Source organism: Sphaeramia orbicularis, chromosome 18, assembly GCF_902148855.1.
Source record: "Sphaeramia orbicularis chromosome 18, fSphaOr1.1, whole genome shotgun sequence".
NCBI classification, from domain to species: domain Eukaryota; kingdom Metazoa; phylum Chordata; class Actinopteri; order Kurtiformes; family Apogonidae; genus Sphaeramia; species Sphaeramia orbicularis.
The window spans coordinates 38,533,241-38,560,646 of NC_043974.1; the positions used below are offsets into that span (position 1 = coordinate 38,533,241).

At 36.6% G+C, this 27,406-nt stretch overlaps 1 protein-coding gene across 3 annotated transcripts; it reads right to left on the reverse strand.

The window, feature by feature from the left end:
- sf3b2 (splicing factor 3b, subunit 2) lies at positions 1–25,697 on the reverse strand. 3 transcript variants are annotated; one of them, XM_030162055.1, is made up of 23 exons: positions 25,451–25,697; positions 24,924–24,970; positions 23,880–23,930; positions 23,325–23,552; positions 23,180–23,230; positions 22,985–23,081; positions 22,120–22,214; positions 21,863–21,971; positions 21,610–21,701; positions 20,155–20,388; positions 19,933–20,055; positions 18,441–18,521; positions 18,099–18,326; positions 17,115–17,264; positions 16,654–16,743; positions 15,551–15,658; positions 15,358–15,465; positions 13,893–14,035; positions 12,491–12,592; positions 9,041–9,140; positions 8,764–8,955; positions 7,124–7,226; positions 1–12 (listed from the first exon to the last, which is right to left on the reverse strand). In XM_030162055.1, the coding sequence occupies exons 1-22, from the start codon at positions 25,680–25,682 to the stop codon at positions 7,155–7,157; spliced, it is 2,733 nt and encodes a 910-aa protein (XP_030017915.1). In that variant the 5' UTR covers positions 25,683–25,697; the 3' UTR covers positions 1–12; positions 7,124–7,154. The 3 variants fall into 3 exon arrangements, with proteins under 3 accessions (XP_030017915.1, XP_030017916.1, XP_030017913.1); XM_030162056.1 differs by lacking the exon at positions 1–12 and having other exon boundaries at positions 6,919–7,226; positions 23,880–23,935; positions 24,929–24,970; XM_030162053.1 differs by lacking the exon at positions 1–12 and having other exon boundaries at positions 6,919–7,226.
- Between the last annotated feature and the right edge of the window lie 1,709 nt (positions 25,698–27,406).

A 27,406-nucleotide genomic window follows, 5' to 3' on the forward strand; every position in this document is an offset into this window, starting at 1 on the left:
CACTTCCTGTTTCTTTGTTCACAGTCCCATCTCCAGTATTGTGTCACATCAGGACAGAAAAACGCTCACTTCTGTCCACTTCAAACTGTTCAAATCTGATGTGAACAGTGGGTGGTTCCAGTTTGATCAAAGCTGTGACAGACAGTGAGTGAAAGGCTTTCATTAAAGCTGTCCTCCCTCTGCCTGGACTCAGCGTGTTTGGATAATCAGCCCAATGACTTAAAGCGGTGGAACCCTCTGCTCTTTTTCACACACTTCCCTCACAGCTCCTGCCATTCATAAACAGATTAGAACCAAGCAGATTAAAGCCTGCTCACAGGATAATCCAGGGTTACTTTTTACACACAGCCCCAAATCTGCCAGGTTATCAAGTTACAACGCACACACACACACACACACACACACACACACACACACACACACACACACACACACACACCAAATCCAACTGGAAAGAACATTAAATCTGTATCAGTGTACGACAACATGTACCTTTAAAATGATACAAACATACATTTACAGGAGCAGGAACACACTACTTTATATCAAATATGCTTGAATTCTTTCATACAAGTTTCCCCCCAAAAATAATCTGGATCAAAAATAATTGCTGACGTTACGTGAAATTATATAAAATTATACACTGCAGTTATAGAACATTAACATTCATACTTAACCCTATAACACCAAACATATCATATTTGATACATGAGTTTTGAAGCCCTGTACATCAGGGGTGTCAAACTCATTTTAGTTCAGTTCCACATTCAGCAGAATTTGATCTGACTGGTAAAATAATAACATAATAATATATAAATAATGATAATTCCAAAATTTCTCTATGTTTTAGAGTGAAAAAAGCTAATTTACATTTTGAAAAGGTTTACATCTACAAACTATCCTTTCAAAAGATGTGAATAACATGAACACACTGAAAAAATAAGTGTAATTTTAACAATATTCTGCCTCAGTTTATCATTTACACACGTACATTAGAATTTACAGATCACAGTGGATCTACAAACACACAAAATATTCAGTAACAGGCAGAATATTGTTAAAATTGTACTTACTTCTTTTAAGACATCTCAGGTTATTCACATTTTTTGCAAAATTCTACTTTGTTTTAGTGTAAATACATGAAAATCTTTACATTTAAAAAGAGAAACATTTGAAGTTGTCATTATTTATATGTTATTATGATCGTATTTTACTGGTCCTGCCCACTTTAGATTGAATTGGTCTGAATGTAGAACCTGAACTAAAAGGATTGTTAATATTTTAGTATAATTTTTGCATTTCACATATTCATCCCAGGGGCCGGACTGGACCCTTTGGTGGGCCGGATTTGGCCCCCGGGCCGCATGTTTGACACCTGTGCTCTACATGATCAGTGTGATATTTTTTGTCTTGAAAAACCTGATGTATACAATTAGATACATACACTGATAATCCTTTCCAGTGATAATCTAGCCTTTCCAGTGATACTACAAGATTAAATTAATGAGGAAGGAGGAAGAACTTTGGCAATTTTGAAAAGGAATTACCAATTTATTAGACATGTTTGTGTTATATTATGCTTTTGTTTGTTCAGAAATAATAATATTTGATCACTGAGACTCGATGTATCAAATATGATACAAAATTCAAACTCATACATGGAAATTGATATTTGAAAAAAACATTCTTTGGGTTGTTCAGAAGGACCAATAAAGGCTCCAGTTTCAAAGAACTGGAATTTTCTGTCAGTTATTTAATGGTTCAGGCTTCACAGGGTTGAATATGGCTAAATTAAACAGATACATGTCCGGTTGACTCAAAGTGAGTCATGTAAGACACCCTTTAAAAACAATAATAGGAAATGAAAGCTGTATGCAGTGATGTTCAGGCCCTTCCATCTCTGCATCAGTCTGTCTGCACTTTTGAACCTTTAACAGAAGTTTATCATTTGTTTCTGTTTATTACAGTTTGGTGTTTTCTCTTCAGGTTAACATTTGTTTGTTGTTTAAATTAGTCTTTGTGCACTTTTTATTAATCTTTTAACCTTCTCCTGAAGTCTTCTAGTGATTACAGTTGGACATTTTCTTTGTTCTGGTATCTTAGTTTATTTTATATTTTATTGTCCCACCCCTCGAAAGGGAGGTAAGGGGTATTGTTTTTGGATGGGTTAATATGTTTGTTTGTTTGGTTTTTTAACACTTTAGCAGCAAAACTATTGGTTGAATTCATACCAAATTGGGTTTATAGATTGCCAGTGATCCAGCATAGATTTGATTATATTGAATGAATGAATGAATGAGTGAATGAATGAAATCTTTATTTCGAACATGTTGACAGTGAAATAAAAACAAAAATCAACCAGCAAAATATAAGTACTGGTACAGAAATGATTGATAAGCAAACAAACCACAAAAGTAAATACATAATAATAATAATAATAATAATAATAATAATAATAATAATAATATAAAGAAAACAAATGAAATGGGATTATACATGATCGAAAAGGAGTAGGAAGAAATAAAAACTTGTATACTCCTACCCCCAAATACTATTCCTTATGATCACTATACAGCGATTATTATTTTGTATGAATATAATAATAATAATAATAATAATAATAATAATAATAATAATAATAATAATAATAATAGGAGTATAACAATATCACACATCCTTTTTCCTATATACAGTAATATAATACCCATTTACTACTTATCCTACCAGATATTAATACCAGATATTATTTTGGGAACAGTAGGTCAAAGTTCAAATTTTTATGAATTTGTAATTTTTTTCCCCCATTTACTTATAATGGCCAAAATTTCAAATGTCTGTAGCAGCCAAACTGTTGGGTGAATTCATACCAAATTGGGTTTATAGATTGCCAGTGACACAGAACAGATGTCATTGCATTTTGGGAAAAGTAGGTCAAAGTTTCCATTTTTTATGAATTAAAAAAAAAAAAAAATTCTCCCATTTACTTATAATGGGTGAAATTTCCCATGTTTATAAAAACATAATTTTTTTAAAAAATTTACTTTAAACTTGGCACATATATAGAGGCAATTCATATGCTGACATCAGCACATGCACAGACATGATGACATCAGCTGCGTTGATGCCAAAATAAACTACAATGCATGTGAGGGGCGGGGCTTGTTGTGCCTGGAACCACTTGTTTTTATCTGAGTTCAGATCAGTGAGCCTCTGTGAGTTACATTTATTTACCAGACTCTTTTTTCCAAAGCAACTTACAGGGGAAAAACCAAAAATGAAAGAAAAATACAAGAATAGATTAAAAACATAAAACAGCTGTACAATTAAAACAGTATCGTACAGAAGAATACAAAGCAAAATAATAGAATAAAATAAATGAATAGACTAAAAAGACATAAAAGCAGCTAAAAAACGTTAAAAACCGTGAAATAGAAAGTTCTTGCCCGTGTGTATTTGTACTGTCCTCTAAGTCTGTGTCTGCTTTTAACCCTTACATGCATCAATTATGAGAACCTTAATCAAGATTTTTTTCCCTGAGTGTTTTTATTCCACTTTAGGCATGAAAAAAAAAGTGACAGAAATATTTTTATGAACCTATTTTTCATGGAGTTACAAAAATCCACTCAGCTGGACACTATTCGCTTAATTTTTGGAGCAAAGAAACGTATTTACTGTCATACTGTGTGAAAACTATGAAAAGTTTTTTAATGCTGCTAATCTGATGTTTTCTCACATTTTAACATACTATAATAGCAGCTATTACTCACTCAAATAATATGCAAAAAAAAAACCCCAAAAAACTACTTTTTGTCTTAAAAGAAACTGTTCATTACAGTCTAATTGATTTACACTCAAATATGTAACTGCAGATCAGGTTTATGAAGAACAGTAATGTAAAGTTACAGAACTGGTATGAACTGCAGTGTATGGGATGATGCATAAGTGTCCACTGTGTTGGCCGACATTCAAGTAAAACAACAAAATCCATGAATATACAAGAGAACAGCTGGAGAAGAACTGTGCACTGGAGTGACCAGTATGCATGAAAGGGTTAATGTTGTATAATGCTGATGGCCTCTCCTGTTACTGCAGAACAAATTTCCCTACAGGTTCTAATAAAGTTACCTTGACCTTGAATGAGGCAAATGCAGTCAAGTGATTGTACTTTGTGCCTTGTTTCCAGGTTTGCCCTTTTTTTAAGAGACTATAAAACAGAGGTCACCCTTATCTGTGTTTGGACTGGAAATGGTGACAATTAGACACGGATTAATAAACCTCGGAAAATAAAGCACGGATTAAAACATGGAGATGACTTTGAGTTGGACATCCCAATGGAAGCGCTGTTAAAGATGAGTCCGAATCAGCAGGGACACAGAGCTATAGAATAGATGATGTCATTTCCATCAACATGACAACATGGAATAGAGGCGGTGCAGTGATCACATGTGTGTATGAGCCTGTCTATGTCTGACCGCTTCAGTCAGCTGTGTACAGCCGCCGGCCCTTTGTACTGTTTGTATAAGACGGTAGAAGCTGGAGCTCTGTCTATATCTGTACCAGTGACCGAGTAAGGCGGCACGTGCAGCTCCAGGTATGTAGGTCACTGTGTTTCACAGATCAGGTGACTGGGCCTGCCCAGGACACTGCTGCCCTCTAGTGGTGAACACTGCACGATGGCTTCAGGTTGATCAAAATGAAGCAGTGCTGAAGTATTCACTGATCAGCTGTGACATTGTGACTATAGACAAGTGAAGGAGGAGTTGTTCTTTTTTTTTTTAACCTCTGCCAAGGAGGAAAATCCTATTTCAAGAAATCTTACCAAGATAATTTTCACTGGTTCCATTGGCAGATTTTTTTTTGCTTGAGTTAAGCAAAAAAAAAAAAAAAAAAAAGAAATCTTGAATTAAGCAAAAAAAAAAAATCTTGAATTAAGCAAAAAAATCTTGAATTAAGCAAAAAATCTTGAATTATGCAAAGAAAATCTTGAAATAGCAAAAAAAAATCTTGAATTAAGCAAAAAAAATCTTGAATTAAGCAAAAAAAAATCATGAATTATGCAAAAAAAAAAAATCTTGAAATAGCAAAAAAAAATCTTGAATTAAGCAAAAAAAAAATAAATCTTGAATTAAGCAAAAAAATCTTGAATTAAGCAAAAAAAAAATCTTGAATTACGCCAAAAAAATCTTGAAATAGCAAAAAAAATCTTGAATTAAGCAAAAAAAATCTTAAATTAAGCAAAACATCTTGAAATAGCAAAAAAAATCTTGAATTAAGCAAAAAAATCTTGAATTAAGCAAAAAATCTTGAAATAGCAAAAAAATCTTGAATTAAGCAAAAAAAAAAAAAATCTTGAAATAGCAAAAAAAATCTTGAATTAAGCAAAAAAAAAAAAAAATCTTAAATTAAGCTGGCACAAGGAACAAATGATTAAATTTTGGTGGTGATTGGGCGGGGGGGCACTGATCTGCCTTGGCGGAGGTCTGTGTTCTCTGAGTGCTTTTCTAGTTTAAGATTTTTTTGCTTGAATTAAGCAAAAAAAAAAAAAAAAAAAAAATCTTGAATTAAGCAAAAAAAATCTTGAAATAGCAAACAAACAAAAAAAAATCTTGAATTAAGCCTGCACAAGGAACAAATGATTAAATCTTGGTGGTGATGGGGGGTGGGGTGGGACTAACTGGCCTTGGCGGAGGTCTGCGCTCTCCGAGTGCTTTTCCAGTTAATTTATTTAACCCATAAAGACCCAAACATCCACCAGTGACACAAACCATCTACAGATATAAACTGTTTAATTAATACCTGTTGATCCATTAATCCTATCAATACATGTAAATAATTGGTGTAAAATGCAGTTTGTCGTCTTTTCATGGTCATCAGATACGACCCATTTGGACATTCAGAGGCTCTGTAGTTACCATGGAAACACTGCCATCTTCTACAACATTGTTTCACCAGTAAAACCCATGGAGTTGGATCAATGACAGTGGATGGACACACTTGTTTTTACATCCAGTTAGCAATGTGTTCGCTGAAAAAAAATCATTTTCTTAATTTTTCTCCATTTTGATACATTTAAGTTTGAATTTACTCTGAGTTTTCATGAACATCTACATTATCAGTGAATTAAATGTAGGAAAATACACAATTTACACCAAAAATGCCAGAGGATAACCTCTCTCTCTCTCTCTCTCTCTATACATATATATACATACATATATATATATATATATATATATATATATATATATATATATATATATATATACAGGGTGGGGAAGCAAAATTTACAATATTTTGAGGCAGGGATTGAAAGACAGTGTATGACCAATTAGTTTATTGAAAGTCATGAGAATTTATTTGCCACAAGAAAACTGACATAATAGAAAATGTTTTTATTCTATGTGTCCTCCTTCTTTCTCAATAACTGCCTTCACACGCTTCCTGAAACTTGCGCAAGTGTTCCTCAAATATTCGGGTGACAACTTCTCCCATTCTTCTTTAATAGTATCTTCCAGACTTTCTGGTAATAGTTTTGCTCATAGTCATTCTCTTCTTTCCATTATAAACAGTCTTTATGGACACTCCAACTATTTTTGAAATCTCCTTTGGTGTGACGAGTGCATTCAGCAAATCACACACTCTTTGACGTTTGCTTTCCTGATTACTCATATGGGCAAAAGTTTCTGAAAAGGTATGGATAATAGTGTTAGGTATGATTATGACATCAATATATGTTTGGTTTCAAAACAACTGACGTAGTGCCTGCTGAGAAAAAACAACTAAATGTTCATTGTAAATTTTGCTTCCCCACCCTGTATGTATCTATCTGGATCAGACTGTGGTGTCATTTGTATATACATATAAATGACTGTGCAGAGGCTGGGAATAATCAGACTGAATTAAAAAGCAGAACAGTTGAACTCATGTCTTCAATTCATTTATTTACAAAAACAGGGAAAAAATATGGTTTCCATCAAAACAACAACAAAAAAAAAAGATGACGAATGAAGGATCCAACAGAGGAACAAACGTGTCACAAGATAACATGTGGTCATTTATAGTTAAAACATGTTTCCTGTTCTGACGGCGGTGCAGTGGTACTTTGTCCACTTCACTCTGCTTCAACTCTTCCTGTTGTGATGCTCTGTCTCACTGCTCTAGAACTTGAACTCCTTGTATTTCTTGGCTCCTCCCCTTGTGTCCTGCGGTTGAGCCTTCCTCTTCTTTTGCTGTACGACGACAAAGACGTGTCAAAAAAAATTCAGTTTAGAAATGACAAGTTACAGAGTACAAATACTTCATTACCTTAAGTACAAATTTTGGCTATCTATACTTTACTGAAGTAATTATTTTTCAGCCGACTTTTTACTTCTATTCCTTACGTTTTCACGCAATACTCAGTACTTTGAACTGCTTACATTTTAAAAATAGCCTCCTCACTCCTATTTCATTGCAGCTTGTCATCATTCAAATAATAATAAAAAAAACAATTTAGATAAATTGCTCCATCTGGACAGAATGAATCTGATTGTGGTTGGATTAGAAGTATAAACATACAGTTGCAGAAAAAGCTATTAGACATTTTAGATCAATTATTAGACATTATTAGACAAACATTCACCGTCAACCAAAAGCATCTACTGACTGTCTAATACCTGTTGGTCCTCTAGTCCTATAAATCCATGTAAATAATGGGTATAAAAAGCAGTTTGTCATCTTTTCATGGTCATCAGATACGACCCATTTGGACGTTCAGAGGCTCTGTAGTTACCGTGGAAACACTGTCATCTTCTACAACACTGATTCCCTAATAAAACCCATATAAGTTTGACAAATGCCAGTGGATGGAGACACTTGTTCTGATGTTCAGTTAATGACATATTTCACTGATAAGTCCTTTTTTCAGTAGTTTTCTTTGCTTTGATATAATAACCTTTGACTTCAGTCTGAGCTTTTACGAACATTTACATGATCAGTAAATAAAATAAAGGAAAATACATGATTTTCATTAAAAAAAATAAATTAAAAAAAATGCAAAACTCAGAGGACAATATTAGAATAAATGATGATAAATCACTTGGACAAAGTTAAATGTAATGAAAAATTAATTTGGAAGTTGCCACCAAAATGGCTGTGGGTCATAAACAGATGATCAGAACTAAAAATGGAGAATCAGCGTTCAGTTTCTATGCTCCGTATATTTGGAACAAACTACCAGAAAATATCAGGTCTGCTGTGAGTCTGAGTTCTCTTAAGTGCAGGTTAAAGACTCACCTGTTCACTGCTGCCTTTGACTAACAGGCTTTTTATTCTCTTTCGAAACTCTGCACTGCAACTCTTACTTTAATATGTGTGTGTTTATATTTTTGGATTTTATGTGTTGTTTTCTTACTTGCTGTTTTTAATCACCTTTTACATGTTTCTTTTATAATGTTTCTTTTATAATGTCCTGTGTGAAGCACCTTGAATTGCCTTGCTGTTGAAATGTGCTCTACTAATAAACTTGCCTTGCCTGGCCTATCAGAAATGTTTAGTTAAAGGACATTTGGGTTGTTTTGTTGATGTTAGGTGCTGTCTTTATTCATTATATTTTCATTAGTGGGTCAATCCACTCACAGTGAATTTTGTGACCTGTGATTTAACTTAACAAAACCTATTTTTCTATCGAATGAGCTGCATATTTATAACAAAGGGTTTCAATTCTCTCTCTCTCTCTATTAAATAAATATTCAGTTGAGCCCTTAACCCTTTTAAACACACGTGTACCTTCTGTTTGGCTGCGTGCTCTGCCACCATGTCGCTGAAGTCCTCCTTCTCCACCTGGGCCTGCTGCTCTCTGACGTGCTCCTCGTACTTCTGGGTCATGGCCATGGGGTCCAGCTCCAGCTCCTCAGGGGCCAGAGCCACCTCCACACCCTGCGACTCCTGACCTCCACCCGCTTTACGCCCCGGCATTGCCTGGACAAAGAACAGATGGGACAAACTTCAAACCTGGATGTCCTAATATGAATCCAAACCACCTCTGGGCTCAGCGTCCTCTTACCCCTGACATGTCGTAGATGTGTGTGGACGCCATCATGGCCGATCCTACGGGCCCAGTTCGTCTCTCTGGGAGTACAGTGAACAGCTGGGGGGTCTCATTCCTACAAAGAAGCACAGCCTTTATTTTGTGTGTAGAAGACACATGAATATTTACACAGCTCCCATATATTAACCCTTTCATGCATACCGGTCACTACAGTGGACAGCTATTGTTCTCTTGTTAAATTCATGGGTTTTGTTGTTTAAGTTTCATATCATCCAACACAGTGGACACTTAATGCATCATCCCATACACTGTAATTCATACCATTACTGTAACTTTGCTTTTCTTGATAAACCTGATCTGCAATAATATGCTTGAGTGTAAATCAATTGTTAATTGTTATAAGAGTATTAATAAAAGTTGTCTTAATCAAAAAGGTTTTTTTTTTTTTTTTTTTGCATATTATCTCCATGAAGTGAGTAATAACTAGTATTAGAGTTTGTTAAAATGTGAGAAAACATCAGCTACATGAAAAATGTTATTTCATAGTTTTCACACAGTATATCACTTTCTGATGATGGATTTTAAATACATGTTTCTTTGCTTCAAAACTTAATTGCATGGTGTTCAGATGAGAGGACATTTTTGTAACTCCATGAAAAATAAGTTCATAAAAAAAAAAAAAAAAAAAAAAAAAATTCAATCGCATTGTTTTTTCATGCCTAAAGAGGAATAAAAACAGTAAAAAAAAAAAAAAAAAAATTCTCGACTAATTAACTCATGCATGAAAGGGTTAAAAGAGTGATATTTTGTTTTTTTCAATGAAATTATGCATTTTCCAACATTTCCCTGTGCTCTACATAAACTGTAAATGCTCTGCTTGGGTCTGAATTCTTCATTAATTCAACTCCACAGGTCCATCTTCAACCCTATTTCTGAGTAATGACACCAGAAAGGTGGTTTTGAGCGCTGGCCCTTTAAATGCAAATGAGCCACTGCAGGCCCCGCCCCCTCCAGGTTGTTGGCTGTGCTGCTCTGTCCTGTTCAACCAACAACTGAACATTTTAGGTAATCGGCTCAAAGTTTGGACATATTTTCAGTTTTTACTCCAACCGCTGCTGCTGACAAATGATTATGTCGTACTTAGAGAAATGTTCGTCAGAAGTCTTGACCTTATATGTGCAAATGTCGTGACGTAACTGCTTATAAAACGTAACAAATTAAGCAGGAATTAAAACAGGTTGTAGAAATCCACTCGATTTTTGCCTAAATGAATGTAAAGATAGCTTTGCAGCACCTGGAGGGTTCAAATTCAAACTTTTGGAACTATTAGGGTCCAAATACACAAATTAATGAACCACAGACTAATAAAAGTGGGTTTAACTAAATATGACCCCTTTAAACTCTTTCCAGTTCAAACATCAGCATTGTGCTCTATTGAAAAGAAACATGAACTCGACTGAAAATCAATCCTCTGAATCCATTTTTCCTCAATTACTGGGTCATGACCTAAACATCATCGATCTAAATGGGTTACGGAAACAAAACACAGCTATCTGATGTACCCAGTCTAATCAGGAGTGATCATTTCTGTGCATTTTATTTTATTTTTTTTTATTTTTTAAACGCCTCATAATACCTTATGTAGTTGGACTACACCTACTTTTCAAACCACCGTAGATCACTTAAATAACTGTTACACTTTATATCACTGCCCTGAAATGTGTAAATGCAACCAGAAGTCTTTATTTACAGTATTGTACAGGAAGCTCTTTTAGCGGTAGTTCTTTAGTTATTTAGCAAGTGTCTTTTAGAGTATATATACTAACCTTAATGTAAACCTGGCTACTAACCCACTGTTGGGTTTTGGTCTGTCTGTATTTTTGTCTTCTTGTGCTGTATGGAAAGCTGCTGAATACTTGAATTTCCCTTGGGATTAATAAAGTATCTATCTATCTATCTATCTATCTATCTATCTATCTATCTATCTATCTATCTATCTATCTATCTATCTATCTATCTATCTATCTATCTTTAACAGAATTTTTCAAATATCCTACTTTTATTTTGGATGCTTTCATTATTTTACTTAAATTATTTCACAAAAACAAAAAAAAATGACAAGGGTCAAAATTATGAACCCCCAGATAGATGGGTGGGTTACTAATAATAATAGTTAGAACTTAGTCATCATCTTTTCCTCAGCTGTACATGCTGTTACTAGTGTGTTTTGGAAAAAAAGTGGAAAAATAACTAGCTGTGTTTGTGTTTAGGGAAAGATGTCAGTTGTTTGTAGGATAAACAATAGGTTTTCATTTTACTCCAACGCCTATCTATAAATACAGGGTGACCCAATGGAACGGGAATTTTTGAAGTGCGTATTGGCAGACATGAGCAAGTGGCAGCACTGCGAGACAGTGACCTTGAGCAAGTAAACACACCCCCATTTTAGTAACCACTGGCGGCTGTGCGAGAATTGTTCGGTAACCGTGTGATCTCAAGATTCGGTAACGTTCCCTGGCCCCCTAGATCGCCAGATTTGTCCGTTTGTGATTTTTTCTTGTGGGGCTATCAAGAATAAAGTGTACACGACTCGACCAAGAACTCTGGATGAGTTAAAACAAAGAATTCAGGATGAAATTCACAGTATCCCAGCTGAGATGTTGCAGCGGTCAATGAGGAATGTCAACAGCAGATTTCAAGAATGCATTCGTACAGGAGGACGCCATCTACAGGAAGTAATTTTAAAAAAATGAAAATTCCATCATTGTTTCTTAAATGGCATGTTTTAAGGTTTCAGTTACTATGAATAAAATATTTTTCTTCCATCACTCTTGGTTTTATTGGATTGCTAAAAAGTTCCCGTTTTTTTGTGTCACCCTGTATAATGTCAGTATAATAATTATTATCTCCGCCAAGGAGGTTATGTTTTTGCCAGGGTTTGTTTGTCTGTTTGTTTGTTTGTCTGTCCGTTAGTGTGCAACATAACTCAAAAAATTATCGACAGATTTGGATGAAATTTTCAGGGTTTGTTGGAAATGGGATAAGGAAGAAATGATTAAATTTTGGTGGTGATCGGGGGTGGGGGGGCCCACGGGGGGGGGGCACTGATCAGCCTTGGCGGAGGTCTGCGCTCTCCGAGTGCTTCTAGTTAGTGATGTCCTGGTCTGGATTTTTTGCTTCCGATCTGATTTTTTTAGGATTAGTTTTGCCGATACCAACTTTTTACAATGAAATTTTGATTTAAATTTGGAGTCATTATTTATAGTTTATAGGTTATTATACTATTATTTTATTTGAGATCACAAATGGGCTGAATGTGGAACCTGAACTAAAACAAGCATCTTTGACTCTTAATAACTTTAGTATAATTTTTGGACTTTCCAAATTCATACAAATTAGAACCCCTGGTGGACTGGTTTTGGTGTGTGGTCCGTATGTTTGCCACTGCTGTAGCACATCACTCACCCGTCCATGGCCTCTTCGATCTTCTTCTTCCTCAGCTCAATGAGCTCGGGGGTCTCCATTCCTGCGGGGACTGAGGAGAATCCTCCAGGAGTAATGAGTCCACTGGAACATTAACACACACACAATCAGGTCATTCAACAAGAAGCAAACACATTATTCCAGAAGTTTCACTGAGCCACTACCAACAGTGTAAGAACCATCAGTACGTTGAGCTGTAACCCGGTTCCTCTGAGAATTCAAGGGTCAGTTCTGGTCCTGGTGGTTTTTAAACTTCAATCACCAGCGTGTGTCTGTACGTTTATGAGACTGATCAGCTGTTCACCCCAGCAGTCCACAGAGAAGAACAAGAGACAGACACTAGAAACAGAGTTAAACTGAAGAAATTATGCTCTGTTCCTAGACAAATGAACTCATCGTGACTCTGAAATCTGTGTCACATTTGCTTGTTTAAAAAAAAAAAAAGTTAATATTCCTTTCCAAAACCAAAAAATTGTAATAGCTCATTTTCCAGTTTGTAATACTGAGCTAAAATCAAAACTGGAGAAGATGAGCTCAAGTAGAAACTCTAAATTTTTTTTTTCATTTAACTGAAAATCCTCAAAATGCCAGTCACAAGTCAACGTGTTGTGAGTGCCAATGTTATTATCGTTAATAAAAACTAACAAAATTACAAAAACTAGAATTGTAAAAACATTTTCATTAACTGAAATAAATAAAAACTATAATTTAAAGAAAAAAACGATAACTAAAACTGTATTGTGTGCTTACAAAACTAACTAAAACGTATAAAAATTATGGAAAAAATTCCCTTTGTTTTCATCTTTGTCAATGTTGGATTGATATGAAATCGATTTATTTCCCTCAAGCAATTTTAGCTGCTGGCACCATATATTTAACGGTCCGTCACTTCTCGTCATTTGTCATTTAGAGTCAGCTTTCCGTCCCCACTCTACCTGGAAACATGGAGACTAAAGAGTTGGGAGAAAGCAGCAGAGTCCTGTATGAGATTTATTTGAATTCGACGGCGAGGAAGATAAAAGATATAAAGAAACTAAAACTAAACTAGAACTAAGCATTTAGAAAATAACAAAAAATAATAAAAACTAGCAAACCTGCTCTAAAAAGTAATTAAAACGAACTGAATTAGAGAAAAAAAGTCAAAACTAAATAAAACTAAACTATAATGAAAAATCCAAAACTATTATAACCTTGGTGAGTGCATTGTTTATATTCATGTGCAGTACACATTCATAAGTGAATATGGAGTACTGTGTTGTTTTAACATGAATCTGAAACTTTTTCCCATTCTTCCAGGTCTGAAAACACTGAATTGTGTCAGTTTCTCCATCATATGTTGACATTTGTGCTGAAGCGATGGTCCATCATTTGCATGTTTTCCTACCTGTCTGCAGGTGTGAAGAAGCCGGTTTCATCTGGTTTCTCCTCGTCGCTCTCCTCCTCCTCCTCTTCCTCTGAAGACTCTTCATCTGAAGGCTCCAGTTCTCCCCATGGTGTGTGATCCACCTCCTCCTCATCTGCTTTAGCCTGAACACACACACACGATTTTTGTTTTAGTGATTACAGATAAAATCATTTAAGTACTTCTCATCAGTTAGATTTTTTTCAGTTCTGAAAAGGCTGAAGAGCAACATCAAGTATGAATTTCCCTGATTTTTAAGGCATTATCTATGGGAAGTTTACTTTCAAGACGTTTTGAATGTGTACACATAAAATCATGGATGCATTAAAAATGTGCCAGATTTTGCTCTTTATCCCTCATATCCACTATTTTTAACATGTGTATTTTGCAGAATCCACTGGATACATAATACCTGTGACGTGGTTTTGACAGTAATCATATTCATAATGAAGAAAGTGAACCCATAAGACTGCAACACATATTTGTAATTTAGTGAAGTTCAGGGTTCCTACAGGTTTCTTCAAGCTAAATTTAAGACCTTTTTAAGACACCTTAAAACAGAATTTTAAATTTCAAAGCCTATTTCATGCCCATATTGGCAAAAATTAGTGATTCCTAGAATTTAGGAAAGTGTATTTTTTTTAATCCAATACCTTGGTTCATTTCTCAGTGGGGGCTGCAAAGTTATCAATAATTGGTACCTAATTTCAATATAAATTGTCAGGTTGGAACAGGTCGAACTGAGTAGACTAATGTTACTTTCTTTGCAGTTTGGACATTTAACAGACACATTTAAACACAACACAGTGAACAAGTGTATGGCAATAGAACTTAAGACCTACTATATCAAATTTAATACCTTTTAAAGACTTTTTTTATGGTATTAAATGCAAATTTGTAAATTCAAGACTTTTAAGACTCTGTGGGAAGTTGAAATTTTTACAAGTTTTATTCTCACACTGAAAATAAACCCTCATAATTTACATATGATCTGACTTAAAGAAAAGCTTGCAAAATATTTATTTATGAACAACTGTTGACTACATGCACACATTTCTAATATTTGCATGATTTTTTTATGTGCACACACACATGAAACTTTTGAAGTGACCTAACCTCACAATTACTTATCACTTTTTGCATGTTTGTGTCAAGGTCAAATTTATTTCTATAGCACAAAGTACCCAAAGTGTTGTACAAAGATAAAAGTAAAAATACAGGATATAAGAAAACGAGTAAAAATATATAGATATGTAAGATAAGATAAACTAAAACTGATAAAATACATACAAAATAATAGGATAAATGGTATATAAAACACTATCAGATGATAAAACAAAAGTCACACAGTTGTAATAAAAAACCAGGTAACAACAGAGTTTAAAGTGCTCAACAGACTGTGTACATGTGAAATGTTTTGTATGTGTGTGTGTGATTTGTGTGCTACCTGGAAGTCTGCAGCGTTGGTCCCGAACACATCACCATACAGTGGTTTCCCCATCTCATCTACAGGAGGTTTCCCCCAGCCTCCAGCGTGGTAACCGAACGTACAGTTCTGAGGGAGGGAGGGACACAGAGGTTTACACACACATTTCAGTGAATATAGTCAAATGGATGTGTGCAGCGGTATGTACTCTTACCTCTGGGATGGGGGAGTTCAGTCCAGGGATCTTGAGGTTGGGGTAGGAGGGTGGGGGGCCATATCTCTGCATGGCGATCAGCCAGGGGGGAGGCACCTTATGGGCATTCTGAATGAGAGCAGAAGTTACACAGACAAACCTGATGTAAGATACAAAGCCTTTTGAAGAACACAATCCGATTCTACGGCTAAGTAATACGTCATTGAAGGTTAAAACATTGAACACTGCATTTTGTACATCACAGTCCCAAATACATGAGGAGAAAACTTGGACATTCTGAGATTTTAGTGGTGAAAAAAAGAAAACATTTACATGGGTGAGGTGATGACTTTACAGAATATCATGTCTCACCCCTGGTTTTCTAATATTTTTTTCTACACTAGCCTTTGTCACATTCCAAAGGCTTTTTGGAATATCACTACAGTAAAGAAGAACTGCCTGTGCAGATGTGGTTTGTTCCTGTTATGTCATCAGTGTCGCCAGATGGGAATTGACAAACGATCAGACCAGAAGCTTAAAATTATCGTATTTGAAGGAAAATTATCGTACATGACATTGCTCAGGACCATCTGCTTCAGTCTCACTGCTGAAACCTTAAACTTTTAGAATCAAACATTTTAATCATAATCAGGTGTCCCTTCAAATAACATTTCACCTGGGCTGCTGAAACTTTCATAAACTTTTGTTTACGTTTCATGTTGCCGTGCTACACTGTGCATTGGCAGTAAAAAGGCACTTAGCAACATCAGGCGCAGGGCAGAATGTATTCTTTTTACTAATAGCCATTTTTGAAGGGGTCAAATTATGGGATTTTTGGAATTATTGATCATACAGAGTGTGAAATTATCATACAAATACAACAATTATCATACGTCTGGCAATGCTGTATGTCATTATCTGAGTAGTTGTGTTCCTACTTTGCTGCATAAACAAACACCTTCATCTTAACTTTCAGAGCAACATTTCTATTCCCAGCTTGTGCACTCAAAAGAAATAATACACACAAAGACCAGCATGTGCAAACAAACACCATCTACACCACAGAATTTACAGCAGACAAGGAAGTCAAAGCACAATCATGGATGATCCACATTAGAACTTACAGGTCCGACAGGCATGCCCAGAGCGATGCGCAGCTCGTCAGACAGATCTCCTGGCTTCTTCTCTTTCAGACGAGTCTCAAACTCTTTACCCTGCAAAACACGATGCTTTTAAATTAACATTTCACATATTTCACATCCAGTGATTTACTGAAGACAGTTCATACTGATGTCCTACTGATCAAAAATGTCAACAAATCAAATTAAATAGTATTAAACTCACAGTAAATTTAAATGAACAGCTTGTATTTATAGGAATAACCTTTGATTTATGCAATGAAAACAAATCATTGCATTAATCGATTTCTGTGGCTTAGGTTTTTTTCTTTTTTTTTTTTAAATCACCACATATTTGCCTTGCCTTATGGATTCACAGTATATTGCATTGAAACTCTTGTACTGTGTTGTGTACTTGCTAATACTCAGCCCTAGTGTGAAGTGCTTACAGAGTGCCACTGTCTTACCTCATAGTACAAGTCTCCATGGATGGTAAGTTTGGGTTTGATCTGCCACTTGAAGAAGGCGTCGTGTAGCTTCTGGTAGTCGATGTCGATCTTTCCCATCTTGGGACGAACCTTCTCCCTCATTTTGGTTTTCATAGTTTTAGCTTCTTCCTGTAAATGTACAAAGAACAGGGTTCGTACATATTTTTCAAGGTCAAATTCATGTCATTTTCAAGCACTTTTAAGGGTCATTTTCAAAATTTTCCAGCACAGCACCTTAGCACTTGGGTAAAATACAGGATTCTACAGGAATACATATACTCATGATTATTTTTTTCACTTTTTATCACAATGATGCACATTGTATTATTCTATAAACATCTAAAATTATGTTTCGTAACAGCAAAAAGTTTAGAAATTAAACGAAAACACACTCCAAAAAAGGGAAGCCACTTGACGATCTTCAGAAACACTCGCACCGAACCAAGAGTTAAGATAAAAATGTACCTGGAGTTGCTAGTTTTCTTTTTTTGTCATAAAGTTTTACTATCTCTGCCGTTGTGTTTTCATCTGGGTGTTTATTTTTTTGTCTGTCTGTTAGCCAGATAGCTCAAAAAGTTATGGACGGATTTAGATGACATTTTCAGGAAATCTTGATACTGGCACAAGGAAAAAATGATTAAATTTTGGTGGTGATCGAGGGGGGGCTGATCTGCCTTGGCGGAGGTCTGCATTCGCCGAGTGCTCTTCTAGTTTTTCAAAATGTATCACCTCTCTGTAAGTAGCTTTGGCTTGGCATCTAACCTGGCAGAGTTAATATTAGAAATAAATAAATAAACCACATCACAAACTTATAATTGCAAGCACTTAAACTACAATTCAAGCATTTTCAAGGCCTCCAAGCACCCGTACAAACTCTGAAAGAATATGCCATGACTGCAGGTGTGAACTGAAAAACTTTGTCACTAATGCTTTTGTAAAACCATCTTTGGTCCAGAGGCCCACCTTTTCCTGCAGGGCCTCTCTCATCTCTTGAATCCCTGTCCTCTTGATGAACTCAGGCAGCTCAAATGGAGGCTTCTCTATGCCTCTCTTTCCCTGCAGATACTTCCTTTTGAAGCACCAGTGTCGCGGCACCGGCACCGTGTTCCTGGTGGCTTTCAGGTGAACCAAGAGTTTTGGCTCCTGAGCTGTCACATCGTGCATTTCTACCACATCTGGACGAGCGACCAGCTAGAGAAGACACACAGGAAAACCGATTAGACACAACATTGGCAGAAAAAACAAAACAAAAAACAAAATACAGCTGACATAATGTTTAGAGTTTTAAGCTTGATGTATTCTGACCTGCTTCAGTTCAGCCACAGTCAGCCTGTTCATCCTCCTCAGCTTCTTCTTGGACAGTTTAGGAACATCCGGTCTGATTTCCTGTAGGGACAAAATATTTCACATGTCTAGAGAAGGAAAACCCAAATCTGATCATATCATGTAGCTTTGTCGTTTTGCACTGATGTAGTCACTGAACACCAGACTTTAGAGAGGAAAGCTCTTCCACCAAACCTACAACTGCTTTGAGTTACAAATTAATGCACTGAGCAATTCTGAGTCACTTTGACAAACAGATACTGGATTCTTGAAGATGAGAATGAAAATAACGAGGCTAACATCAATGACATCAATAACATCATCTAGCGCTGGAAAAGCCTTCAAAGTATCTGATGCAACAAAGGCTCTAATCTTAAACTACTGACTTATCAGCTTCCTAAACCAGTGATTCTCAACTGGTGGGTCACAACCCAAAAGTGGGTCACAAGCCATTGTCTGGGCAAAAGACAATGTTACAAAACAAATCCTGTGCTTTATTTTTTTTTTCATCTCAGATAAACACATCATGTTTTCATTAAATAAATTTGACATGTATAACTTATCAGTTTGGGTCATGGCTTGTCAGTGAGGGATGATGGTGGGTCCCAAAGCCAGACCAGTTGAGAACCACTGTCTTAAACAACATCTACAAGCTCTTGACAAGGTCATCACAAATAGAATTACAAAGATTTTTGACAAAAACCAGCTAAGAGAACAAGCAGGCTTTAGGAAATATTTCTCCACCATTGACCATCTTCATGTGGTAAACCAAGTCATAGCAAAATGTGCCGAGTACGAAATCCCTCTAGGCTCAGTCGATTATAACAAAGCCTTCGACTCAGTAGAAACTCCAGAAGTAATTGAGGCATTCACAGAAGAAGGAGTCGAACCTGTTTGTATCAAAGTCCTCCAACACATCTATAAGTGTGCAAAGTCCTACATCCAACTTCACAAAAACTCTAAACCATTCTGTCTCAGAAAGGATGTAAGACGGGGCAATGAAACCCGATTATACATCAAATTCCCAAAACATTTTACAGCTCGTCTCAAAAAGTGTTCCAAAACTGAGGAAAAACAGGACATGAAAATAGATGAAGAATATCTAACATCTAACATCAACCATCCCAGATTTGCACTTGATATCATCTTATGTGGCAGTAGCTTAAAAGAACCTCGAATAATGCTCACTGAGCTCAACAAAGCCAGTCTGGAAGTTGGTTTGAGCATAAACCTCAAGAAATCAAAGATCATGTATAAAGACTATGTTGCAGATTCATATCAAAGTACTCAATGGACTCTGCATCACAAATCAAAAAAATGTGAAATTAAAAACAGTTACTAAGGGTTGGCAGGCGTTTGGAAGAGCAATCACTATTTTCAAGAACAAAAGACATGCCCACATAACATACAAAGCCTTTAAGCTTAAGTCGATTTTCTTCTTTTTCCAACCACACACACAAAAAAATGCTCAAACCTCGTCACTGTCATCACTGTCTTTCTTCTCCTCCTCAAATCCCTTTTTGCGCAGGATGGCTGTATCATGCTTCTCCGTTTTCTCAGGCTCCTTCTCCTTCTCCTTCTTGACATCATCAGTCAGCTGGGGAAACAAGGAAAGTTAAGCAGTGCACGCTACTGACAAAACATCATCTCAGTAAAGAATACTAGACGCCCCCTGTATTGTAGTGTGGTGTGTTACCTTGAAGGCCTCAAAGATCCTCTTGAAGAAGATGAAATTGGGGTCATAGATCTCTGGCTCCTCTGTGATGTACTCAATCTCCACCACAGGCTCCTTCTCTTTGTCCTTTTCTTTATCCTTTTCTTTGTCCTTCTCCTTACTGCTGCCCTCTTTCTGCTGCTCCACCTGCTCCTTCTTCTCCTGAGCTCGCTTCTTCTTGCTCTTCTTCTTGCGGTTCCTGCGTTTGCGGTTTTTCTGTGAAAGAGATATTTAAAAACCGACCGACTTAAACATCATTCCAAACTTCAAGAGTACCCATTTATTATGAATTATTCATTTCTTTAGACAACCAGTGTTATTACAATGTTGATTTGTAATCATGTGAAAATATGAAAACACAAAGAGAACTGGTAAAGTGTGGACATTCTGAAGCTCATACAGCTCATTCAGTCTCATTAATGGTTCAAGTCTGACTGGATATAGACCAAAACTACAGAAAAAATAACTGAAATCAAAATAATAAAAGTGGTTTTCAAAAGCACCAAAAAATTACATTGTACAATGCAACACAAAGTAAAATTAAATAGAATATCAGGTCAAATTGGTTTTTCCTTCAATTGCCAATGGTTTGTGATGGCCAAGAACAAAAGTGTTTTCCACAATATGGACAATGATGTTGTAAATTATATTTGATGTCATGCATCACACCACTTTTGTCATAAAACTGAAAAACTTAAACAATAAAACTAAGAGACTCAAGTAATGTAAGGCCATAGGAAGGCAAACAGTTAGGGATGGGAATTGAGAACTGTTTTTTTTTTTTTTTTTGAGAATCGGATCCCAGTAGCTCGATTCCTTGGAATCATTTGCCTGCCTGCTTAACGATTCTGCCTTCGTTGCACATGTGCAATGACGTCACACGTACGCTACGTTGTTTTGGTCAGAACGTAGCCAACACAGTGTTGAGGCAGAAACGGTCTAAAAAGACGACACCAGGTCCACTTGTAACACTTGCAAAGCTTCCATTTCTTCAAAAGGGTGGAATCCCTACAATCTGCTCAAACATTTGTCCACAGCATGTGATTCATTTACAGGAATGTCACGTATTTGATTCTCTACTTAACGGCGCTTGTGAATGTAGCGGCAGAGTGAATGCAGGGCCCAGTTCCAATTCCAGTGTGGGCAACAAACGTCGTATCCCCTCAAATACAAGTTTCCAAAGGTAGGGGAAAGGAAATGAGGTGCACAACAACGGGAGATGAGCCGAGTCGAACCCGTTTGTACTCTTTTATTCCCTCACCCAATGAGAATCGATAAGGAATCGGATCGATAAGCAAAATCGATAATGGAATCGGAATCATTAAATTCTTATCAATTCCCATCCTTACAAACAGTTACATCAAAACTTTAAAAACCTGCAGCTGGATCTTGGAGGTGTCAAGTCTAAACAGAAGACTGGGTGGTGAGAAAACTTACGTCCTTCTTCGACATCTGGCTGTCATCATCTTCTTCTGTCTCTGACAACACTGGAACAGCCATGTCCATCTCTCCCTCATTATCTTCCTCCTCTTTTGACACAAAAAGGGCAAAACAAAAATCAACAGTGTGATGCGAAAACATTTACAACACCAACAAGATCCAAACACCTTATATTAAGAGATGACTTTAAATGCCACAGCCACAGAGAAAACTCTTTGTTTTATAATGTGCTTTATTTTCTGGTCCCCACCTGTGGGGTCTGTGAGCTGCTCCTGTCTGATTTCCTTCAGCTGGAGGATTTTCTCCAAAGCCTGAGGAATCTTAGGTCCACTAACGCTCACTTCTTCATTCTGCCATGACTAGAGAGGAAGGAGAAATAGTTGTTAAAGCCATCAAATGCATAGTAGCTGCCAAAAGGAACTACTTCAGATAAAGTTTTATGTAAAATTATACTCAATTCCAACTTCAAAGGCATATGTGCAGTGCAGTTGTAATAATGATGTTTACCTCTCTGTTGTCCTCCCCTGGAGGAGGAGGCACTCTCTGTTTTTGAGTGGGCAGCATACTGACACCAGGAGGTAGAGGACCACGAGGATCTATACCTGCACACAGAAAATTTAATTGTTATTTAGAAAGAAACCATTTACATAGAATGCAAACTGAACAAATTAAATGCAATAAAGGTTACAGGTTAAGACTGTCTGTATTATCCCCACAGGAACATTCATTTTATCCATCCTTATGTATACACAACAACGTTAGCATTAGCACACATGAGCTTTGAGCTGATCATCAATATTGTGGTCAAGAGACAGGAAAAGTAACCTATAAACATGGACCTGGAGGAAACCCACAAAGAAAGAAGAGAGCACTAACCACTACTCTGCCATGCCAGCCAGTTTAAAACCATGTATGGAATTTAAAGACTGTTTCACGTCTATATATGCAAAATGTATGATGGATATTGTATTAATATGGAAGGAGATTCACGTGTGGTGATGTGAGGCTAAGGTTATTATAAAAAAGAAATGATATTTAACTGCATAATTTAAGTTTTACGACCATTTAGAGTCATATTTCACATTTTACTGAAAGGTATGAAATTCAAATTATTACTTGTATACAACTTTTAATGCACATACAGAATCCCTGCAGAAAATTCAGAATATAAAATGATCTTTTTAAACCTGCCAGTCAAAAACACGGACACAAACACTTATCTGCACCCACCCCAATACTTATTCAAATCTAACTCCATAATGTATGGGAACCATGTGTGATAGTTGGTGTTCTGTGCAGTGAGATAAAAGAAAAGGAGTAAATGAATTTCAAGGAACTTAAAATTCCAATGTATTTATAAACCATTATATACCTCGCACTACGCTGACAGTGGGCATGCCTCTGGATCCTGGACCCTGCTGCATCTGAACCATCTCCTGCTGTCTCTCCTGTTCCAGCAGAACTGCAGCCTGAGAGGCAAAACAGAGGAGGAAAACATCAAGAACACAATGACATGTAAAAAAAAAAAAAAAATAAATCTGACAGAGATTATCTTGGGTCCTCTTACTCTTTTCTGCTGCTCCAGTAGATCCTGTTCATCCATGACACGAGAGTCCCCCTGTGACACACACAATTAAAAACCAGTTAACTACACTGTTTTGATTTTGAAGTGTGTTTAACATTATTTGATAGTGGCAGTCACTTTGTCTTACCTGCTTGGCCCGCTCTTCCTGCTGTAACACCATGGCAGCTCTCTGCTGAACCATTTTTAGCTGGTCATCCTGTGACAGGCCAGGGGGAGGCAGCCCGGGGGGCTCCATGCCCATGTGAATACCAGGAGGAGGAGGCCCACCTGGCATCATGCTCATAGCTTGAAGCATTCCAATACCAGGGGGCATGGGAGGCATGGGCATTGGGGGTAGAGGAGGGATACCAGGCATCTAGAGAATGAGCAACATGGCATTCTTCATCATGTAGAATTTCATATTTATTTCTTTTATTTCACATATATTGTTTGACTATTGTTTTGTTATTTACTGGAGAAGTTACTGGTAGGACTTTGTAGTTTTTAATGTTTCATTTTAAATGTCACAGCTGATCTTGTTTTTACAGAAGACAAGCAGTCTTATGTTTTGCATTTTGTTCCCTTACTGTACCAAAAATGAACTGAACTGTGACCATAAAACCAAGGTAAAGAGCAAGCCATGATTTTTAGCATATCATTACACCTCTAATACATATGCTTAGTAGTTAAAAGAGACATGTACCTGTGAGCCCATTGATTTGTCATCATTAGGCTTGCTGAGGAGAATCCCAGTCTGCAGAGGAAAAACAGACATGCATGACACTCAGAGAATAGACTTTAAAACAGTTCTGCTGATCTATAAGTCTGTCCATGGTCTAGCACCAAAGTACATCTGTGACATGTTGGTCCCATATGAACCATCTCGGACCCTGAGAACCTCAGGGACTGGTCTTTTACTGGTGCCCAGAGTCAGGACTAAACAGGGTGAAGCTGCGTTTCAGTTCCATGCAGCTAAACTCTGGAACAGTCTTCCTGATGACGTGAGACAGACCTCTACTGTGACAATGTTTAAGTCCAGGCTGAAAACAGCTCTGTTCAACTGTGCATAGAACAACTGAAAGAGTTATATCTGCACTCTTCTCTTTTACTTTGTTTTAATTGATTATTATTTATGTTTTACTGATTATGTTTTAATTGTAATTGTGTGTTTTTAACCTGTCTCTTTTCCATTTTTGTAAAGCACTTTGAATTGCCCTGTGTATGAATTGTGCTATACAAATAAATCTGCCTTGTCTTGCATGAGCAAAGGTTTCAGTAAAATGAAAATAAAGCTGTCCTCAGAAACAACTGCATCTTAGTTGATCATTTAAAGCCACGAAGAGTAATAACCAAATCACTGGACTAGACTCCAAGGAGTATTTCTTGCTTATTTTCAAAACTAATGCCATATGTAAAAATGCAAACTAATCAGATTAAATGGTTCATCTACATAATTAACGATCTTGTCTATTTACATATAGTGTGGAAGTGCAGTTTGACCAAATGACACAAGTTAAGATGCATTCCAATATCAGATTTGAATATATGCACTGGGAGGCAGAAATAAAGCACAGAAGGTCAACACAAATGACAAAGTGTCTCACTTGAACTCCAAAACAGCAATATGGTACCTCTGAATAACAGTATATATAGAGAATTTTTCGATTTATGGAGAACAGGCAGACACTCTCAACACTGAAACCTGGAGCTGTTGAATTAATTTGCGTAAACCTGTGGATTCACTTACTTGTATCATGTAGCCCTTCAGTCTGTCAATCAGCTCCTCTCTGGGACCTGCGGAAAAAATATTTACAGCAAAGTTTAGACACAAACATCAACTCTGGTAACACCCCTACTGATATCATAACAATGCCATAATGTGGAAATTGGTGGAAACGCTTTAGAGCTGGCTATATGAGATCAATCTAAACACTAAGAGCTCAGTCATAGTAAACTCTGACAAGTATTAACTCTTCTTCAGCTAGCTTACTAGCAATTGACCGGACGCTTATATTTACCTAAATACGGAACTAAATGTTGCTTCAACAAACTATATTTGCCACTTTAATGCATCCTCTGCATAACAAAAGCTTAATGTCGTACTTAGTATAGCGTTAACACAAACCAAACCATGTTACTTCATTGATAACATTACTAACACTGCCTATCTGTTTAGCTAACACTAGCAGGAAGCTAGCTAGAGATAGCTAAGCCGTAAGCTAAACGTAGTCATTTTCTCAGAACGCCTCCAGCCTTTCTCGGTTATTTTCTTACCCATATTGGGGGCTCCAAGTTCCCCCAGCTTGGCTTGAAGCTCCGGGTTGCTCCATGTGTTCAAAGCTGCTATAGCACTGCCTAAATCCGACGGAATGGAATCTGTTCCAGGGGGTCCATCAGATGCCATGTTGAAGTTCTCTCTCAAACAATCGTGGCGGCGGCGGACACTCACTAGCACTGACTGCCGCAAAGCATGATGGTTGACGGGAAGCGCAGTAAAATGGTGCATGATGGGAAATGAAGTTAAAAACAGGAACGACACATTTACTAACTTCAGTCCTTGGATATGGGTATTAATATATCAGTTCTCGTTTCAGTTTTAAAGAGGTATTCTTTTGTGTGACATTTTAAGTCTATTTCAAACCGAACTTGATCTTATAACAGATTCTAGAAGTCTACAGCTGGACTTCAAAAAAAACAAACAGTCTTAGCCTCTCAGACAAAACAAAACAAAACAAATAAACAAACAAACAAAAAACCTAAAACTAAATTTAAAGTGGGAATATCCTCTAATGGAATGCTATTTTTAGCTCCAAAAGTACTCTAACAACAACAGGTTTTTGGATGAAGTTAGTCTGGTCTAAGTCACCTTTGAAAAGAAGTGTATATTTTGTAAATGATTGCTTCTACTATTTATTTCCACTACTGTTATCAAACACAACTGTACTATGTGTCTAGCAAGCAACTCAAAACTCTCCCACACTTAATGGTATTTAACATTTCTTTCTTTCTTTCTTTCTTTCTTTCTTTCTTTCTTTCTTTCTTTCTTTCTTTCTTTCTTTCTTTCTTTCTTTTTAAAATAATTTCAACTGTATAATACTTTCTCTGTTTCTAAACATCTTTCTTACTTACATTCTTACAGAATGTTGGCTATTGCAGAGGCCGTTAGCTAACAATAGAGTCTATTAGCAGCTGTTAGCTTGCTAAATTATTTGAGAAATGTATTATTATTTTATTTCATAACCAAAAACTATGTCACACTAAAAATTGGTGGTGACAGAAAGTAGCCGCATTTATTTCTGATCAAGTTTCTGATTTGGATCAGGCAGTGACAGTGTGTTAGTGTGTGTTAAACGTCTATATTATAAAAGCCAAGCGGCCTCTGTGTGTGTGTGTGTGTGTGTGTGTGTCTGGGGATTCACACAAACTCTGGAAAGAGGTAACTGCTGCAGTTTCACATATTTATGTCTTTTTGGTCAAAGAACAGACTAGCAAAAACGGCAAGGTGCTTGGACTAATATTTTTGGAGATATTAGTAATTTTGTAATACAGTAGCCTTGCAATCACGGTGCTATGGCCAGAAGGCTTTGGCGGTGACTGCTGGACAAATGTAGTACAGCATGCACGAATACACAACAGCATAAAAACTACCACATCTTGAACCTGTGGATCCCCACGGGTCAACACGCTTTTTCTGAGGAATTCGCTTCCTCTGCCTTTCATTGAAGAAGTTTACCAGATCGGACACTCTATAACAGGGGTGTCAAACATGCAGCTCATGGGCCAGAACCGGCCCACCAGAGGATCCAGTCTGGCCCATGGGATGATTTGGTAAAATGCAAAAAACTACATTGAGGATATTAACCCTTTCATGCATGAATTATGAGAACCTTAGTTGAAATTTTTGTCCTGAGTGTTATTATTCTTCTTTAGGCATGAAAAGAACAATGTGACTGAAATTTTTTTAATGAACCAATTTTTCATGGAGTTACAAAAATGTCCACACAGCTGGACACCATGTGTTTAATTTTTAAAGCAAAGAAACATGCATTGAAAACCCATCATCAGAAAGTGATAAACTGTGTGAACACTATAAAATAAAAACTTATATTTGTGGATCCACTGTGATCTGTAACTTGGAATGCACATGTGTAAATGATGAGGTATAATATTGTTAAGACCAGAAAAGTGGACCACATTAATCCAACTCTGAGGTCCATACACTGGCTGCCT

What these genes read in the sequence shown, in the direction of transcription:
- sf3b2 (XM_030162055.1), bottom strand. Translation starts at nt 25,682, where the DNA reads ATGCACCATTTTACTGCGCTTCCCGTCAACCATCATGCTTTGCGGCAG. An exon ending in TGAAGGGCTACATGATACAA is followed by an intron (nt 23,931 to 24,923) that starts GTAAGTGAATCC and finishes TTTCCTCTGCAG; the next exon opens with ACTGGGATTCTCCTCAGCAA. An exon ending in CTGTGGCTGAACTGAAGCAG is followed by an intron (nt 18,327 to 18,440) that starts GTCAGAATACAT and finishes TGTCTTCTCTAG; the next exon opens with CTGGTCGCTCGTCCAGATGT.